This window comes from Vigna umbellata, chromosome 7, assembly GCF_029865625.1.
Source record: "Vigna umbellata cultivar VRB3 chromosome 7, Vumbellata_1.0, whole genome shotgun sequence".
NCBI lineage: Eukaryota > Viridiplantae > Streptophyta > Magnoliopsida > Fabales > Fabaceae > Vigna > Vigna umbellata.
Window position 1 is genome coordinate 45,690,594 of NC_142171.1, and position 20,278 is coordinate 45,710,871.

A 20,278-nucleotide genomic window follows, 5' to 3' on the forward strand; every position below is an offset into this window, starting at 1 on the left:
AATACTAACTAAACATTACAAAATAAACAACCAAATCACTAGCTTCTCTTGGACTTTAGTTATGTCTCAACTAAGTTCCACCAACTTTATCTCACATACTCTACCTATATTAAAAAATTTAGATTAACTATTTGAACATATCATAGTGATCATAAACAAACAAATGTTCATCTTAAACTCTTTTGAGTTCCTTGTATTCACAAAAGGCACCACACATGCATGCAAAAACTCAAAATGACTTAACAAATGAACAAAATATAAACTTACTCTAATGGAGATTCTGATTGACTAAAATGATATACTTTACAATGTGATTCTTATGATGCACTTTGATATTCAAACATATAAAAATGGATGATTTAAAATGGTAAAACAAGATCGTCTAGAAAGACTAGACTGTCTAGAAACTCGTGTTTTGAAGTTTAACGTATAATATTTAACAAAATATTTTTTTTCAAAGAAGCACTTAATCGATTGTATTTGTTAAAGCATAACACTGAAAAAAGTGTTTGTCAATACAATTATCTATCCAAAGTGTTGAATGAAATAATCATTTACAATGTTTTTTTAAATATAGCACTTTGTACTAAATACTGTCTAACAGACATGATTGACAAACAATGTATGATATAATGGAAACATTTAAGAAAACGCTAAAGCTCATGATTTAATATCCAAACGGTTTTTAGCCAATAAGAGTCTAAATGAAACGAATAATCTTAGATATCAATATAACGTGCTAAACGATATGAACTGATATATGAATGTTTGATATCACAATTGCATCTGATGCATAAACTTAAAAAGCGTTAAACGCTATAGAGCATCTAATCAACATAGTGTCTGGACAAAAAAAAAATAAAGTGTCTAAATACAAGTTTCGCTACACAATATACAACTAAACATCTTTACAAGCAACTCAAAGTAGACTAGCATCAAATGATTATATCAAGCATCACGCCTAAGCGCTTAAATCATCCAACACATCAAATGCATAGGTCGTTTAATGGTTTGAATGAATGTACGTTTAAGTACTTTTTGTCTATTGTTTTGTGTTCTATTTTTCTGTGCAGATTGTCAGCTTTATTCAAAAGCCTACTCAGAATCAGAATAATGTTTAGAGACATAAGGATATTCAAAGAAAGTTTCATACATATTGTTGATAGGGGGAGCTTTACCCATATATATATATATATATATATATATATATATATATGTTTTCGATGATGAACAAAAGAAATATTTTTTGATTTCTTGCACGACAAACGACATAACAATTGCTTTATCATTATTATGTCTATGCTTGAAATGCTTGATACATGTATTTATTGTGTATAAATGAATCATAAGTTTAAACATATTGCACATTATATTTTTGGTAGAAATAATCGATTAAACATTATATATAATCCATTAAATTTCTCTAAATATCAATATATGTTTAACATGGGCAAATAGTTGTGTAGTAATCGATTACATTAGTTGTATAATCAATTAAAACATGTTGTTATGCCAACATGTGTTTGTTGAGTGCATTGATACGTTAGAAATGGAAATTGATTTGGAAACTTGCTTAAGTGTTGAACATAATCGATTTCATAAGTTTCATAATCGGTTAAATTGTTTGTCTTGTGAAAATCATTTTCATTTAAAGTCTTAAATTGCCTATAACGGTCATATTAATTGATTGTTGGCTTGTATAAAATTTTTAATAGATTGCATGCGTTGTTTAATTTGTTAAATCTGAAATAGATGTAAAATTGTTAAAGTAGAAGGAAAAGCTTAACAGATTACATTAATTGCGTAATTGATTAAAGTGCATCAGGATTTCAAAATCCTATAAATAATTGTCTTGCGCGTTGTTTCAATAACAATTCTATGAACTTTCAATTTCATAACTAACTTGTTGATTAGGTATTGGTTGAAGGAACGTCTAAGAACAATCTTGGAGAATCAATATCATATTTGGGTTAAATCATCAAGATTCTTACAAGAAAGCTGAGTTGAAAGAGTTTTGATCATATCTGCACTACTAGTGTATTCCTTGAAGATCAGTTTCTACATTTACAATCAAGTGGATTGTGTTCCTGTGCAGGTTATCTAGGAGGAGAGAATTGTGGTGTTCTTCATTGAGAGTTGGGATTGCTCTCAATGTGTTTAGGGAGTTGGGATTGCTCTATGTTTTGGTAAGATTGTGAGGTGTTCACATCTTGTTACTATAAGTGATATTGAGTGAGTAAGGAGAGTACATTGAGAGAGAATATCTTTGTATTCTTACTTGTATACTCTATCATTATAGAGAATATCTATGTATTCTTACTTGTATAGTCTATCTTCAGATAATTTTTTGTGCTTATAAATTTTAGGAGTCACTTAATGCACTCGTCTTGAAATTATTATAATAACTACCGGAACTCTTTAAGTGTATATTAAAGGACCATTAGTTAGAGTTTAGGATAAATAAGAAAAAATTTGTTGTGTTCTTTTTATACCCAATCGACCAAACATTAGATGATTTATTACTTTATTTAATCACTTTCTGAATTTAACTTGTCACTTCACTAGTTAACTTACCTCCTTAATTCAATGAAAGTTTTCAAATCATCTTCGTCTTTATTAACTTAATAAATGAAATTATTAAAATTGTAACATGAAATACTAGATATTTTATATATTTGATTTACATGTTAATATAAGTAGATAAATAAAATAGATAGTATAAGGGATAACAAAAAAATTCAAATTGCTTCTCATTAACGTGATATTAAAAAATGTAATATGTATGCCTTTCAACAAAAAATATGACTAAAGTCATAAGTATAATTACAAAGTTTACATTATAATTACTTTCGAAACTAAAAAACAAATAGAAAAGTTTGTGATATTTTAGTTGTGAAACTTTTTATGGAGTTCACATGAATACATTAGGTAGGTTGGTGTGGTTGTCAATATCTTATTCTTCTTTAACCATAATCAATTGAACTCATTTTAAGAACAAACTACCTAATAATAAAAGCAAGTAAATAAAAAATATATATTTTCTCCTCTTTGTGATGTTTGAAAAAAGATACTTAAGGAAACCAAATAACCAATTTTAAAAAGTGAAAAAACTAATTAGTGGATCAACATAGTCCCAATCTAAAAATTATTTTATTTTATTTTAAAAAAGTAAATAGTCTTTTTGAGAAGAAAAGAAAAAAGTGTGGATTATATAGCTAATGCAATAATTCTTTTATAGTACCAAAAGTAAATTAGTATTAAAAAAGTTGAAAAATAATAAATAATTATAAAAAATTAAATAAAATTATATATTCACACCATGATAACAAAAAGTAAATAACTAGAAATAGATAGGCAAAAATAATTTACTAACAATTAAATAATCACTAATCCCAAAATCTATATCGTAAGTTCGAAAGAGTAGAAAATGTCAACAAAAAAATTAAAAATAAAACGTCAACAAAATAATTTAAAATATCAAAATGAATTTTCACTTGTGAGTCAAGATTTTGAATTAACTTTTAACTCAATTAACCTATAAATTAAATTAACTTATTTTTAACTCAATTTATAATAAGCTAATAAGTAGTAGAGTTAGCTCATTTTAAAATTCCTAAAAATAATTATCTGTATGGATGCAATAAAAGTGGTAGAACCAAAGGATTGAGAATCCTAAACATTCGAATTAAATTGATGATATTACAGAGGAAAATGAATAAAAATATATATTTCATTAAACTAATCATTTTAGTGGTTGACCATATAATCAGAATAATGATTAATGGTGCGAACAGTTTTTTTAAGCAATAATCACACTTGAATAATCACCTACAATCATCACTACTTTAGCAAGTGTGACAACGATCATCTACTTGTAAATTTTACAAGATTGACGAATCAATCACAACACATCATATAATACTCATTATTGCAAAAGATAAGAATTTTTGGATACTACAAAAATTACAAAAACACACAAAAGACTATATTTTTTACGGTTATGTTCTTAATATGAAATGTTTACTAATTTACTTAACAATTAATTTTTTAACAATACAATTAATATTTTTACTAAATTCTTTATTTTTTAATTATATTCTGCCATCCAGATATAAAGCTTTTTCTATAAAATTTTAACATAAAAATAATTTTTCGAAAATTTAACAAGAAAAGTCTTCACGTAAAAGCCCATCCACACAATTCTACATGGCCATGGACCTCAAGGGTGGTAGGACCACGTCCATGCCTCTTTTTCTTTTTCGACTTCATTGATAGTTATTCTTAACCATATTAATAATAATACTAATATATTATTATTATTATTATTATTATATCCACACACATAATGAAGCCGAAATAGTTGCGAAATTTAATGAAATGGTAGAAACATGTCCACTTGTTACACTCACAACTTCATCCAATTTTCAATATCCAAACGAAGTCTTTCAATTTGTTCTCATCTATCTCTCTCGCATCCCTTTTTCTAGAGAAAGCATTACACCCACACTTTTAACATATTATTAGTATTTATCCTTTTAGATTGGTTTTCTGATTTTACATGTCAGCAAAAAATAAACTCAAAAAATAAAATACAACGAAGTGTTGTTACATAGAAAGAATTATATATATTTGTAGTTTTTAAATTTGGACATAAAATTAAAATTTATTATTATTTTAAATTTGATACAGGTTTCTAATTTTTAAAAATAAATAAATACAAGAACAGTAAAATTTAACATCTAACTTTTTCTCCTATAAACGATGAATTACTTAAATAATTGTTATCTAATCCAAGGTAAGATTTAGGACAGCGTGTATTATAATATTATTTATTTTTGTTTTCATGGTTTAGAAGGTAGTTTATTAGTGGTTCAAATAAAAGGCTGAGAGGAATCCTTTTCCTTGTCCGCTAGGGACACGTGAAGCATCTCGTTTCTCTCTTTAGTGTGCGCAAAACGCTGTGCCTGCAGCTGCTCCTGTTCCTGCTCTGCTTAACTTTGGCACTTACCATCTCAACAAACATTTCTTCTCTCTTCTTCTATTTGCTCCTCACATTAATGCTTTTGCATTCCAACCAATCATTTTCCTCTGTACATATATAACCCATCGCTTTCTCTCTCAGTTCATTCATTGCTGTAAAACTGCGAGGTCATGCTAGTCCCCGCAACTTCTACCAGCGGTTCCGCGCGATTCTTGATCGCCAAACCTTCTTCCATCGGCGACTAACTGCAATGCGCCGCTCATCGCTTCGTCCATGGCTTTCTCCGTTTCACTTCGCCCTACCACTTCTCCATCTCACTCACAGGTTCTTCTCCTCAATTAGCTTCCTTCTTTTTGTCGATTCTTTTGATTTCACCTAAATAAAGTGTTTCAGAATCAGAATTTTTTGGTTTCTTCTAATTAACGGTTTTAGTAATTTCGTTGTGGTTCGATTTATTGAGATCTGTTAAACGAGTTTGTTTTGGAAAATCGGACTTGAATGTGACGTTGAACGGTTTTGTTGTGTAGCTGTTTTGCTCTGTTAGGTTCAATAGTAGGCGTCGTGGTAATCGATTAGGTTTCGAGTCGGACGGCGGGAGAAGATGTCGTCGTTTACGGAACAGTGTTGGTGTTCGCGTTAGGTCGGTGTTGAACGATAATAGGCCTAGCGTGAACGATTATGGAGCGGCGGAGTCTGCTAGGGTTTTGTTCGAGAGGTTGTTCGACCCGACGCAGAGCCGGTTTAGCGGAGAGGAGCCGGATCTTCGGATTCTGGAGTCGGATCTCGAGGCGGCGCTGGCGGCGCTGAAGAAGAAGGAGGATCACTTGATGGAAGCGGAGCGGACGGTGTTGTTGGAGAATAGTAAGTTGAAGCACACGAAGGAGGAGTTGGAGCGGCAAGAGAGTGAGATTGAGGCTGCTAAGGTTAGGTATGAGAAGCTCCTGGAGGAGATGAAAGACACTACTGATAAATTGGTTGCTCAGGCGAGCCAGGTTGAGGAGCTGAAGCTTAAGGTTAGAGATCGGGATCACGAGATTGACGCGGTTCAGTATAGTTTGAGGTTGAAAGAGGAGGAAGTGGAGAAAATGAGGGTTGAACTGGAGGTGAAGAGTCAGGAGGCAGCAGTTCTTGGCTCTGAGCTTAGAGAGAAAGGGAAGCTTTTGGATGAAGCTAATGAAATTATGAATAAACAGAGGGCTGAGCTTGAGGAGTTGAAGAAAGGGGTTGGAGAGAAGGAGGAGGAGATTGAGGTCATTCTGGAGCAGAGGGAGGTTGAGAGGGAGAAACTGAAGGTTGCTGAGGCCAATTTAGAGAAGCAGGCAATGGATTGGTTGTTGGCGCAGGAGGAGCTTAAGAGGCTGGGAGAGGATGCTGCCAGGCACGCTGAGGAGAGTAATCAAACTTTGGATGATTTCAGAAGGGTGAAGAAGCTTCTGAATGATGTGAGGTCTGAATTGGTTTCTTCTCAGCAAGCGTTGGCATCTTCTAGAAGCAAAATGGAAGAGCAAGAGCGGTTGTTGGAACAGCAGCTGTTTGAGCTTTCCGAGCAGAGGGCAAGTGTTATGTCATACATGGAAAATCTAAAGAATGCACAGACAGAAGTGGAGAGTGAAAGAACAAAACTCAGGGTTGCTGAGGCTAGGAACAAAGAGCTTGAACGAGATCTGAAGATGGAAAAGGAGCTTATTAATGGGTTAGAGGAGGAGTTGAAGAAAGAGAGAACTTCTTTAGCACAGGCAGTCACGGAAATGGATTTGCTCCAACAGGAACTGGGGAAAAAAAGTGCTGAATTTAGAGAAACAAGTGCCGTTCTTCAGGTCAAAGAATCAGAGCTCGTTGATGCTAAACTAGAAATCCAGCGTTTGAAATCTGAGAAAGCTTCCCTTCAGGGTATTTTGGAGGAGAAAGACGTGGAGCTTTCCAATGCTAGAAACATGATGGTGGAAGCTAACCAGGAAATATCTGATCTTAAGATGCTTATGAACAACAAAGAAACCCAGCTTATTGAAGCAACCAATATGCTAAGGGAGAAAGATGAGCATGTGAAGAAAATCCAGAGCGAGTTGAATGATACAAATCAGAAGGCTTTCGAAGCTGAAACAGTGGTTGAAAGAATTTTAGATCTTACAAACAAACTGGTTACTTCGATTAAGGATGAAGACACGAACTCATCGAGCCCACTGCTAGATGGAATGGGTAATCAACTACTTGAGGGACTATCGGAGGAACCTGCTATTGAAATGAGATGGCAACAAAAAAGACTTGAGAAAGAGCTTGAGTTGGCCAAGGAAAACTTAAAAAAAAAGGAGATGGAGGTTCTTGCTGCACAGAGAGCTCTAACAATAAAAGATGGGGAGCTGAAAATGACTCTTTCAAGATTGGATGCAAAAGAGGAAGAGTTGAAAAAAGTAAGGGAAGAGGTGACAGAAGATTCCAATGATCTGAAAAGGCTGTATGCTTTGGCACAGGAGAAAATTGGTGAGGTAAGCTTAGGAGATTTGGCAATTGAGAAACTTCAGCTTGAGGCAGCTCAGCTTGAAGTTGAAGCTGCCACCAATGCACTGGAAAAGCTTGCCGAAATGAGTAGTGAACTTGTGAATAAGGCAATCCTGAGTGTTGAAGCTGATAACTGTATCAGTCTTGTGCCAATTGATGACAAAGCCTCCAATTCGATCCCAGATACCAGTAAATCTGACTGTTTCTCTGAGGTGAAAGCAGGAGTGGCTCGACTCTCAGCTTTGTCTGAGCAGCTTGTGATGGAGGCAGGTATTGCTCCTGCAAACTAAGGAAATGAAGAAGGTTCTGAAGATGTCTTATTTAGATATCGGTGACCAAAGCCAAAGTTAACTTGTCTTTCGGGGTGTGATAAAAAATATTCCCTTAGTTTGCAACTTATGTACTATGTACAGATAGCGACCACGTCTGTTTTTGGTACTTCAATCTTCAATGATTTTGTTTTTGTACAAGCCACATTCAGATTGTATTTGTTTTATAGACAAGATAAATACAATGGAAAGATTTTGTATTGCCGCTTTTCCCTAATCCTTTCTTATATTAAATTAAATCAAATTTCTACGATGAAATCCAAGCCCCTCTCCTTTAACCTTCAAGATTGAGTGAAAGAGTGGAATAACTTTCCATGTGCCGTCGTAAGTAATTTTTTTTTTCCTTATGACAGTTTGAGTTTGAATGATTAATAGACAAAAAAAACTGTATGTTGCATTCATTTATACACTTAAGCGATTTACATGGATGACAAGCATTGTAAAACAAGCAAGAGTTATTATCAGACTGCAAAAGTAGATTGAAGCATGTATTTCAGAGAACAATTCAATATTTATGATCTCTGAACTGCCTACTTTCTCTAACGCCGCTCTAGAATACACACGTTATAAGATGGACGCATACAAACCATTGTATTACTACGCCCAATCACTTCCGGGCAAGACGTAAATTTATTCTTATTTTATTTTTAATTATGAAAAATGCTGACTTATTTTATTCATCATTTTCTTTTACACTTATTACGAGTTTTAAACGTTGAAAAGAAAAGAAAAATAGACGAATATTTTATATTATAGAAGTGAAGCAAAAATTTAAGAACAGAAAACTTAATTACTCATTTATGTTTTGTTTCAGTGAGAATTTGAAAATTGCAACTATTGTTACGCAACTCTTGTTTTTGAACCCTTTTTTTCGTACATATCAATTTTTTAATATTTAAGATTACGTATGCTTTTGTTTTTAAACTATAAGGTGGATTTGGTTTTTATTCTTGTTTTAATATTTGATCTTGTTAGCTCCTCACACTTTAAATATATTTATATTTAAAAAATATATGAATATAATCATTCTTGTTATCTATTTTTTTCAAGACAAATGACTAACGGAATCATTTAACTTTTTAAGATGTTGACAGAAAAAAACTTATAAACTATATCTAAAGTGATTTTTTTTTTATCATTTAAAAAAGTGTTAAAGTTATGAGTATTCCTAGTTGGATCTTTTTTAATAAAAAATGTTATATGAATCAAACATAAATTCAAATATATTTCAATTTACATAATTTTTAACTTAATATAAAACCTGAATAAAATAAACTTATTTTAGATCAATTTTTACAATTTTTGTTATTATATAGGTTAAACGTTTTATAAGAAACTTGTTATCATATTTATATTTTTAACTTTTTTTAATTTATAAATAAATTACAAAAATTAAATAATTAAAAATTAAAATATATTTTTTAATTTTATTAAATATAATATACTATATTATGTTATAACTATGCAGTAAAACAATTTTTAAGATTGATATCTGTGTATGCATATCAAGATGGAATGTACATCGTGTTTTGAATTAGACATTCCACTATTAATTTTTTTTTCAAATATTCAAATTTTATTATTAAAATTTTAATTTCATGAATTTTGCCACTAAATTTTTAATTTCACATATATTATTACTAAACATTTAACTCCATAAATTTAACTATCATGCTTTCAATTACTTTAGTTTTATCTATACATTTTATCTTTTTATCTATAAATTTAAAGTGGATTTGAAGTGAAATAATAATAATATTTCATTTAGTAGGATCCAGGAAAAAGAAGTAAATATGTTCAGTAGTTTTAGACCAAACTAGTATTACTAAAAAGTATATATACTTTTACAAATATTTTCATAATTTTTACTTTTATAAATTATTTTAAAAATCATTTTTTAAAATTGCTAGTTAACCAACTATTAAGTCCAATTATAATAAAAACAAATATTATTTTTTATTTTCTTTTACATAATATTTAAACTAACTTTTATTAGATTCAAGTTGTAACACCCTTAATAAAAACAAAATATATAACACTAGGTTTTGCAAAGTTCAAACATTCTTCTTCTTTTAACTCTATTAATATCATCACATCAAGTAAATATAAGTAAAAGAACGATTTCGTCTCTAACTTCTATATAATAAGAACCTCAAGGAGACTTTCGTCTCTAACTCCTATATAATATACGGTTGACACGTGTCCTCCAAATCTTCGAAAAGTTATTGGCACATGTCATGCATACATGTTTTTGAATTTCGTATACATATATAATTAATGAGTTGCACAACAATTTTATATTTTGTGTGTAATATTCAGTTTATACTTCTTATGTTAAATAATTTACTCAAACTTCTTTATAACTTTGTACGGTACAGTCGTGATACTTTTTAGGAATTAACACGTAATAATATATTTTTTTAATTAAATTATGCAAATTAATTATTTGGGATAATAAAATTTGTTTCGGACAAAATACATTTTTACACTTTATTATCGATTGGGAATGTTGTCAAAGTTATTTCAATGCTTAAATCAATAATTAATCCAAACAAGATCAGAACAAAATCTTAAATTCACAATAAATACGATCACCTACCTCTTACTTTGTTTTACTTCTATTTATAATTTTTGAGATGAGCATAAAATTAATAGAATCTTAATCATGTCCAATCTCAGTCCATTATACTAATTAGTGTTTATCCTTAATCTTAATTCTTAGTGTCTCTTAAGAAGTACTTTACTCTTTAGACTGCATGTTCACCCTCTACTCATATCTAACCGGATGACCTTCATTTTTGTCTTGTCTGAATTTTGGAGTTTAAGCATACGATGTCAATCACTCATCTTTTGTAATATGATCGTATAATACAAAAATAAAAAAGAATATAACTTAATTAATTTTAATTATATTAAATTAAGACATTCTTATTATTACATGCATCACACAAAATACATAGAGATCTATGTCACCGACACAAACTTTTCCATACAATAAGAGAAAACTTGATCTCAAACTTTTTGTGTTTTAACCAATGCGTCTCTTTATAATTAGCATTTTTTTTTTATAATATGATATTCAAGGTTTGAATATATAAATTAATCGAAGCGTTAACTTTTATCATTGTTAATAAATCTGTTAATAATATCTTTATTATTTTAACATTTTTATCTCTAATAATTGATGATAATGTATAAAGTGTCATTATTTTTCTCTTTATAAAATAATTTATATTTCCATTTGTAATTGAGTATTGTATTAATATAATTAGGTGTACACTCTTATTTGGTTAGAGCCTTTTAGGAAAGGTATGTTAATTTTGTTTACTTTTTAAAACTAAAGATATAATAAGAAAAACAATAATTAATATAATCTTAAACTTTACAAACTATAGTTAAATAGAAACAAGATTTGAACAATAGTCGGACAATTAAAAAGGAAATTAATATTAGCTGTTAATTATTAGTTCAGTTCCATAAAAGTAATAATTATTAGTATATATATGTGTGTGAAAAATATATTAATGGAACCATTTAAAAGTCACCAATGGTAGAAGATATATCTATGCATATTTCAAGCACAAGAAATTTCCACCCTTGAGTTTGGAGATTAAGAAAATGGTTTATACATTTGGATAAATAGATTATGGATAATGGGTTAATGAAAATTTTGTATCAATGCTTCTTACTTTCCCACTTCCTATATATTCAAATATATTAAAAGACATTGTTTTGGTTTATTTTCAGTGGTATTTCTCAATTACTAATTGGGTGATATGTATAATTAGTCTCTTTAGGAAGAAGTTCATCCATTATTTTAATAATTCAAGAAACTATAAATGATCTTTTTATAACTTTTGTAGTTCCTATAAGTATTTTAATTACCAATTAATGAAATACAAATAATTTCAATGGGAGAGAGAAAAATTTAATATATATTATTAAATCATCATTTATCAGCATTTAGTGTTTAAGAATATTTAATATCATATCAACTCTCCTACCTTTCTGATCTCTCTTTTGTTAAAGATGACACGGTTAAGTATTATGTTAATTTGAGAAGGATCATTTGTATTATGTTATTACGATTCATGTGTTATCCCATTTCAATAAAAAAAAATAAAAAAAAATCTATTACTTTCAGTAAAATCACTATCAAATTTTCCAAGTTAATCAATAATTTACTACATTAAATTTTATTTAAGATTTGATTTGTGATTTTTTGTTTTTATCCCTATAATTTCTCTCTCTTGTCTCCCCCATAAGATCACTCATGTCTATATGCCCTTTTTTTTTTCATAAACCTAAAAAAGTCTTATACAAAGAATAATAATTTCAAATTCCCTAATAACATCCTTTATACAAATATTTCTACCATATGTTCTTACAAATTTTCTAAGTTAGTATACTTTGAATGATAAGTATTAAATGTTTTTTATGGTTTCAAGATATAAACTGTATTTATCTTCTATTCAATACTTTCTATATAGTGGTAAAAATTTAATACTTTCTATATACACTGATAAAAATATTTAATACTTTTAATATAAAACATTAAAAAAATTGTTACAAAATTAAAAGTATTGCATTTATTAAATTATAAATACCTTATGACACATTACATGAAACACAGTTTGATATTGGAAAAGAAACGTAGGTAGCTATAGCAACATGTCTTTTGACCTGAACAGAGAGCTTGCTGTATTGGTCTTAAAGTATTTTCATGAGCAAAATTTGAAGGAAGCAGCACTGACGTATGTGTCTTTGTTTCTCTTTAACGTTGTATGTGTGTGTGATTGTTGTTTTGTGATGTTAATTTTGTGTTTGACAGGCTTGGTTGTGAAAGTGGGTTGTTCTTTGACATGAAGTATTTTGAGGAGATGGTGCTTAAGGGAAAGTGGGATGAGGCTGAGAACTATCTTTTAGGGTTCACCAAGGTCAAGGACAACGATTACTCAATCAAAATATACTTTGAAATCAGAAAACAGAAATACTTTGAGGCATTGGACAAGTAAGCTTTTTAATTTTATGATATTTTTAATTTTATTTTGTAAAGACGAAGTAGTCTATACCATTGATCCTTTTTAATTTTTATTTTTGATGTTCTAGGTGAAGAGGTGTGAGAGAAATCTCATATCAAATTAGAAACAAAAAATTATGAATCATACAATAGAAAAATAATATCTTAAAATGTAAACTCAATCACAAATAAGAATAAAAATAACCATAAACTTTTATACAAATTTTGTCATACAATTCTTTTGACAAAAATTATAAACTTACTTGTAATACCCATCTATAAGTTCTTTAATAAACATCCAAGAAACTTATGAAATTGTAATAGTAACTCTCAAATCAATTTATTTTTATAATATTTTTTCACTATCATTTTTTGTATTTATTTTTTTATTACTCTGTATAAGACTTTGGTGATTAATTATAAGTGGGGAAAATCCCCACTTTACAAGACCCCACTATATACTAATATAATAAGAATAATTTATAAATAAATTTTAGAAAATAAAAACTTAGATGTAGATACAATTTGTGTTGTGTTCATAATACATTTTTGTTTAATGAATTTTTTTGTCATATAGATTTTCCAAGTGAAACTCCAAATTTGATTGTTAAACTCTATACAAGTTTGTTGAATTTTAAAGAGCTAAAATACTTAGTCATCCTCATAATATTGGTGAGAGAAAAACAATTTTGGTCACCAAATTTGATGATTGGAGAATTGAGAATGTTTGTTGAAGAAGATGGCTATCTATATTCTATGTAAAAGTGTCGATTTCATTTGATTTGTGTAGTAACGATCGTTACAAGGCCTTAGACATCCTCTTGAAGGATCTCAAAATCTTTGCACAAGGGAATGAAAAGTTGATCAAAGACCTTTGTCACCTTTTGGTAGTCGATAATATAAGGTAGACTTCAATTTCTGTGGTTATTCAATCATACATTGTTTGATATGCTTAACCTTATTTTAAAAGTAATTTGTTGGTCCTAAACAGGGAAATTAAACCAACATATCGAGATGCAATTTCTGCAAGGAAGAATCTGATATTTGAAATTAAGAAAATTATAATTCAACATCCTCTTTTAGCTGGTAAGCTAAAACTGCCAGACATCGAAATTCACAGACTACGCCATCTTCTCAATCAAAGGTATATCAGTCTACCATCCTAGTTTCAAGTTTATATGTTTTCATATTTTCCTTCACTGCACATTTTCTTAGTTGTTCTGCCACATTCTGCATGCCCTTTACTTTGATTTCTGCATTTCATTTCAGCCACACATCAAATTTATTTACTGTTCCATATTTGTTAGCTTAAAATGGCAGAAGAATCAAAGGCCTGATCAAGAACCTGACCTTTTAAGGGATCCTGACAGTAAATCTTCTGCATCTTCTATAACAAATTCAGGTATATATAATTTGATTGTTTTGTGTTGAGAGTACAAGTCCCACGTTAGATAGATAAAAAAAAGTAGATATAGATGTAAAACCCATTAATTTATTGTCTTAAAATTTTGAGCAGATATCAATCTCTCGTATGATTTGACTCATATCTCATTGGTATTTATTAAAAAAATAATAAAATATAATACTATATATATATATATATATATATATATAATAAATATATAAGTGTTATTGTATAAATTCAAATTAAAATTAATTTAATATAAAATCTTACAAATTATTATTATTGAAAAAAGTATTGATTTATATATTAAATATTTTATTGATAAGTATTGATAAAGTATTTTAAATTATCAAATATATATAATTGTTATACACAAATGTGTAATACAAGTTGAAGTATGTTATTTATCGCATGCTGTCCCAATCCCAAGTTTTTTTTTATATTTTAGTTTGGCCATTTAACTATTTGTTTTTGAGGAGCAGCTATGGAGTGGAAACTTTTAACTGGTAGAAGGCTAAGTATGGATTCAGAACAGGTTAGTAGGATGAAAGCTTTAGCCTATTGCTGCCTTTATTTATATTTTACTCAACATCTCATCATTTTCTTATTAAGAGAAACTGCAATGGAGTTTTGGGAGATGTGAAAAAGGTTTCAATTGAAGAATCCCGTAACAAATCAAAGCATTCATTTGATAATGGAAGATCATCTCAGTGGCAGTACTTGCAGCTCCCTAAGCATCCTGAAGTAAAAAGGGTATCTTATTTCTTTTCTTACAATGTTTGAATACAACACATGACATAATCTATTTCTAATAAATCTCCTTATGATTAACTAACTGTTGATGAAGCAGATTGTAAAACTGGCTTACAACAATTCGGGGAATTCAATTCTGGCATTGGCATCGAATGGTATTCATCTGGTTTGGCTCTGGCCACGCACTGGCTTTAACTTGGATGGCAAGGTAAATTCACTTTCTTTTATATGATTTTCTCTTTTCCTCTCTTATGATTTCTTCTTGTTTACCACTAAGTTTAGTCTTTTAGAAATTGATCTTTTTCATAATGATGCAATTATTTTGTAGGCTAGTGTTCAGGTTTGTCCTCAGTTGCAGCAACCAAAGGATGGGTTCCAAGTTATGATCAATGACCTTTCAACTGTAAAATGTTCAAACCCAGTTTCCTGTTTTGCATTATCAAAACAGGGTGGATATGTGATATCAACATCAGGGGGCATGATCTCCTTGTTCAACATGGTCTCCTATAAGGTAATACAAAAGTACAATGATACTTTAAGTTTACAATGGTATAATTTAACTTAATTTATGGCACACACTGCATAATTCAGACTCTGAGAACCATCATGTCTCCACCACCTATGGTAACATGCCTTGCTTTCTACCCTGAAGATAACAATATATTTGGTATTGGCTTTGATGACTCCAGCTTAAGTATATATAATGTTCGTGATGATCAGGTATATCTCTTTCTATCTTCTACAAAGATATGTTCCATTACATGTTTCAAAGAATATCGAAGCTGCTTTCTGTTTCCTTATCATACATTTATGTCAGGTTTTACAAAAGCTTGAGGGTCACTCTAAAAGAGTTACCACTCTTGCCTTCTCAAGCACTTCCAATGTTCTTATATCTGCTGATGCAAATGCTCAGGTTACTATTTAGTATTCTTTCTATCAATCATGCCAAACCTCAACACAACCACTTTTTAGATAGAAATCTGAGTATGAGTCTAATGTGACAGATCATTCTATGGAATACAAATGGGTGGAAAAAGCTGAAAGATAAAAGGTTGCAAATACAAGAAAACCACATGCTAGAATCTGAAACTCAGATTCAGTTGCATCCAGATCAAATGAAATTCCTTGTTGTATATTTTGGTCATGTTGCAATCTATGAAACAACAGAACTAAGATGTGTCAATGAGGTTCTTTATTCTTCTTCCCTTCACATATCATGAAAGTGATTTGTTTGTTTTAACTGGGTTAATTTGTTGTTTCCTTGGTGACAGTGGGTTCCAGAAATTCCACAGCTTATCTCTCAAGCAACCTTCTCATCAAATGGTCACATTGTGTATTCCATTTTGCTTGATGGGACAGTCACAATATTTGATGCAACAAATTTTGAAATTCATTGTAGGATTTCTACCTCCTCTTATCTTCCTCCAATTTCAAGGTATTCAATTTTAGACTTTAAATTTCTCACATTTTCATAGTAAAAATAAATTATTTGAATTCTCTCCTTATTATTATTATTACTACTACTAAATTTTAATTTATTATTGGTTGAAATAAAAACTTAACTAAATTTATGAGAAAAAGTGGGAACATGTGTGTATAGTTTAGTAGATTAGTAATGCACTCGGTTTGATTATTTCTATTAGTAGATTTCTTAGTAATAAAATATGTGAGATACAATTCATTTTATCATATCAGATAAACTTAATGAAGTGTATTACAAACAGGTATATAAATAACCCTGTAAAAAATAAAAGCTAGAAAAACATAACATAACAAAGCTAATTACAAATACTAGTAATATTAATACTAAATTCAATTTCTAGAAAATTTATGCTAATAATATGTTAATACCCTCTTCAAGTTGGACGATGAATGTTACAAAGACCTAATTTGGACGCAAAATTATAAAAAGTTGTATGATGAAGAGGTTTAGTCAACTCATTAGTAATGGAAGACGAAACTAAAAGAAAGTGAATGAGACCTTGTTGAATTTTCTCACGAACCACCTGACAATTGATCTCGATGTGTTTAGTATGCTCATGAAACATAGGATTATGAGCTAAATAAATGGTAAACTAATTGTGACAACAAACCGCAATAGGTCCTAATAAAACATAAAGATCACACAAAAGATAATGTAACCATTGAATCTTACACCGGAGACTAACTAATATTCAATATTCTGCTTTAAAAGATGAATGAGAGACCGTAGATTATTAGTATATTATTAACATAGATTTTCTAGAAATTGAATTATTGACTTTGTTATTTTCTGATTTTTCTCTATTACATGGTTATTTATACATCCTACTTGTAATATATTTAATTAAGTTTTTTTAATACGATAAGATGAATTTTATCACACATTTGATTACACATTTGATTACTAGTAGATGCTATTCTTTTATCTTTTCCTTTCTTACTATGAGGTTAGAATTATATACTAACTTTCACACTAGTTACTTAAATCTTTTTTTTTCTCCCCTCAAATGAAAACCCTATTTTGGTTCTTGTTTTCACCTTATCCACGCAATGAAGCTTGTGCTCAAATCCAAGAACAAGGTGAAATCCAAGAAAGAACCATAGTATTGCAATAATCCCAAGGTTCATGTAGAAGGCTGGTTGATGATGGTTCGAAGAGAGTGTCATCGACGAATTTAAGCTTGTTGTTGGATTTGAGGGCAAGCTTCATGACTTGAGCCTAAGTGTGATAATTTTTGTCATCCAACAAGGTGGAGACAAGAACGAGAGTAAAATTTTTATTGGAATGAAGAAAATAAGGATTTGAGGAATTAGTGTGAAAGTCAATATATAATTCTAAGGCCATAACAAGAGAGGAAAAGATCAAAGAATAATGGATGATACAATCTTAATAATTAAATATGTGTGATAAAATTCATCTTATCATATTACAAAAACTTAATTAAGTATATTACAAGCCAATATATAAATAACCATGTAAAGGAGAAAAACAAAAAATAACAAAACATAACAAAATCAGTTATAGATAAATAACTGTTACAATGAAATTTAGTTTCTAGAAAATTTATGCTAATACAAAATTCAGTTTCCAAAAAATTATGTTAGTAAGATTGAAGATAAACATGATAAATTATTAGGATTCTCATGTTAATAATAACTATAACCAAATAAAAAGGATAGCTATAAACTAATTAGAAATTGTCTCAAGTATATTTTTTTAAAATAATCATTACAAAAAATAAGAATTTTTAGTATTCATGAGAACCTATTTAGCTTAACAAGTATTGAAAATATTGTACGTTCTACTTAAAATCATTATTTCTTGCCCCGGTTACAAAACTTTAACATTTATCACATAAAGAAGTATGTTGTCAATATCATATTTTCGACTAAAATATTGCATCTTGCAAGATAAATAGTGATAGTTTATGTATCACTTTATTTTTAAATAGTTTTCATTTAAAATATAATTTTCATGTTGTTATACAATTTATATTGTAGATAAGTTATATAAAATTAATCAAATAAGCTTGATAACGAAACACTTTGAAACAAAAGACACCCAATGATTTTATTAACCAGTCAATTGTGATTTGAAAAAGAAAAGTCAGAAACTCATTAAGATGGTTTAATTTTTTTATATATGAATTGAATTCATATCTTATTTGATAGATAACATGTCTTTATAATGAATTCTCTTTCGAAAAGATCTATCAATTTCTGAATGGCATATGTGGCATTTCCATTGAATTTAAATGATATATTGTTGTTTGTTGCAGCTTGAGCATCTACCCAATTTCCATTGCTGCACATCCACAGAAAGCAAACCAGTTTGTTGTGGGGCTGACAGATGGTAGTGTTTATGTGTTTGAGCCGCAGAAACCAGGAGGTGATTGGATAAAGAATCACTGATGAGGCACCTAAGGGATTCAAATGCATTCTTCATTGATGATGAAATGTTAGAAAACAATATTAACTTGTTTATGTATGTTGTATCAGTAGAAATTGTTACGAGTGATTAATCTTCAAAGATACTGTACTAGCTCTAATTCTCATATAATCGCCTCATAGGTTATCATTTCTTCTTGTTCTAAGTAAAATTTCATTGCTAGGTGTGTAATGGAAGTTACTGATATAAATCTCTAATCTCATTTAAGATGAAAATATATTTCACTGCTGAAAATTTGACTTTTATGGACTTGTTTAATGAAAAGTGTAGTTTGCACTATAATTATTGTATATAAAAAGTGATTGTTAGTCTATCCATCTACTAAATTATAATTTTATACAATTATTTATCTTAAATTTTGCTTAAATTAAACAATAATACTCTCATCAAATGATTTATATTTCATTATATTTTAAAAAATATATATTACATGTATTTTGATTTATATAAATTAAGTTTATAATGATGTATAAAATTTTGTAGGCATGGTCCATTTGAAAACCTTTCAGACTAAGAATGAGTTTTGAAAAATATGATTCAAAGGAAAGATGGTTAACTGTTTTATTAATATAATTTCATCTACATTTATACACACAATTGTTATCTCCAATCAAATTAAAAAAACATTAATTAATTGGTAGCAAAATATTTATCTAGAAAACTGTGAATTTTCACGCGTCCATGTATTATTCTATTAAATATTGCCACATGTAAAGTGAGAATTTTATTCTAATTTGAATAAAAAACTTTCCTAAAATTGTTTTAAAAAAATTTCTGGAAATTAAAGACACTTTAACACGGGACCAAAACGTGATATACTAAAACACTCAAATTTTAGATTTAAAAAAGAAAAAAATTGTTGAAATCTTTTGCATGAAAACAAATTTTACCTTAAAACAAATAAATCTTCTTTATTACATCTCAAATAAATGATTGTCGTGTCACTTTAATCACCCACACCAAGACACTCAGCAGACAGATAACAATTCCCTCAACAAAACTGCTTAAACCTGACAAAATCACAAAACCTTCTGTATGAAAAACAATTTTTTCCCTTGTTTTGGTTGATGTTGGATGATCTCAAAATTTTCCTCTTCAACAATTTTGGGCCGAAAAAGCTTTTGTTTTATTTAAGAATTTCATCAGCAAGTTCCTAACGAAATATTTTTAAGTTTTCTAATATGAATACATCAAAATTAAGATGTAAAACCACTGCAAGCACTGATAGTACTATCACATCACTACCGCAGCTAAGACCACATTAAAAAAAACAAAAAACAAAAAAAAGCTGATGTTGGCAATTTGACAGTTGCAACCAAAACATCATCAACTCCATGTTCATAGTCACAACTGTCCAAGCATG

The 20,278-nt window shown here is 29.4% G+C and overlaps 2 protein-coding genes across 2 annotated transcripts; both read left to right on the plus strand.

The window, feature by feature from the left end:
* Positions 1-4,900: 4,900 nt before the first annotated feature.
* On the plus strand, positions 4,901-8,008 carry LOC148196385 (uncharacterized). The gene is made up of 2 exons (XM_088095449.1): positions 4,901-5,305; positions 5,509-8,008. The coding sequence occupies exons 1-2, from the start codon at positions 5,255-5,257 to the stop codon at positions 7,765-7,767; spliced, it is 2,310 nt and encodes a 769-aa protein (XP_087951575.1). The 5' UTR covers positions 4,901-5,254; the 3' UTR covers positions 7,768-8,008.
* Positions 8,009-12,477: 4,469 nt separating this feature from the next.
* On the plus strand, positions 12,478-18,878 carry LOC148196386 (topless-related protein 1-like). Its single transcript, XM_088095378.1, has 14 exons — positions 12,478-12,560; positions 12,638-12,817; positions 13,617-13,730; positions 13,818-13,970; positions 14,134-14,228; positions 14,714-14,766; positions 14,844-14,984; positions 15,082-15,192; positions 15,313-15,495; positions 15,576-15,704; positions 15,802-15,897; positions 15,989-16,171; positions 16,256-16,419; positions 18,746-18,878. Exons 1-14 carry the CDS (start codon positions 12,478-12,480, stop codon positions 18,876-18,878), a joined length of 1,818 nt encoding a protein of 605 aa, XP_087951504.1.
* The last annotated feature ends 1,400 nt before the right edge of the window (positions 18,879-20,278 follow it).

Coding starts and splice junctions, on each gene's coding strand:
- LOC148196385 (XM_088095449.1), top strand. CDS start 5,255: ATGGCTTTCTCCGTTTCACTTCGCCCTACCACTTCTCCATCTCACTCA. Junction 5,306..5,508: donor CTTCTCCATCTCACTCACAG/GTTCTTCTCCTC, acceptor TTTGTTGTGTAG/CTGTTTTGCTCTGTTAGGTT.
- LOC148196386 (XM_088095378.1), top strand. CDS start 12,478: ATGTCTTTTGACCTGAACAGAGAGCTTGCTGTATTGGTCTTAAAGTAT. Junction 12,818..13,616: donor TACTTTGAGGCATTGGACAA/GTAAGCTTTTTA, acceptor TGATTTGTGTAG/TAACGATCGTTACAAGGCCT. Junction 14,229..14,713: donor ATCTTCTATAACAAATTCAG/GTATATATAATT, acceptor TTTGAGGAGCAG/CTATGGAGTGGAAACTTTTA.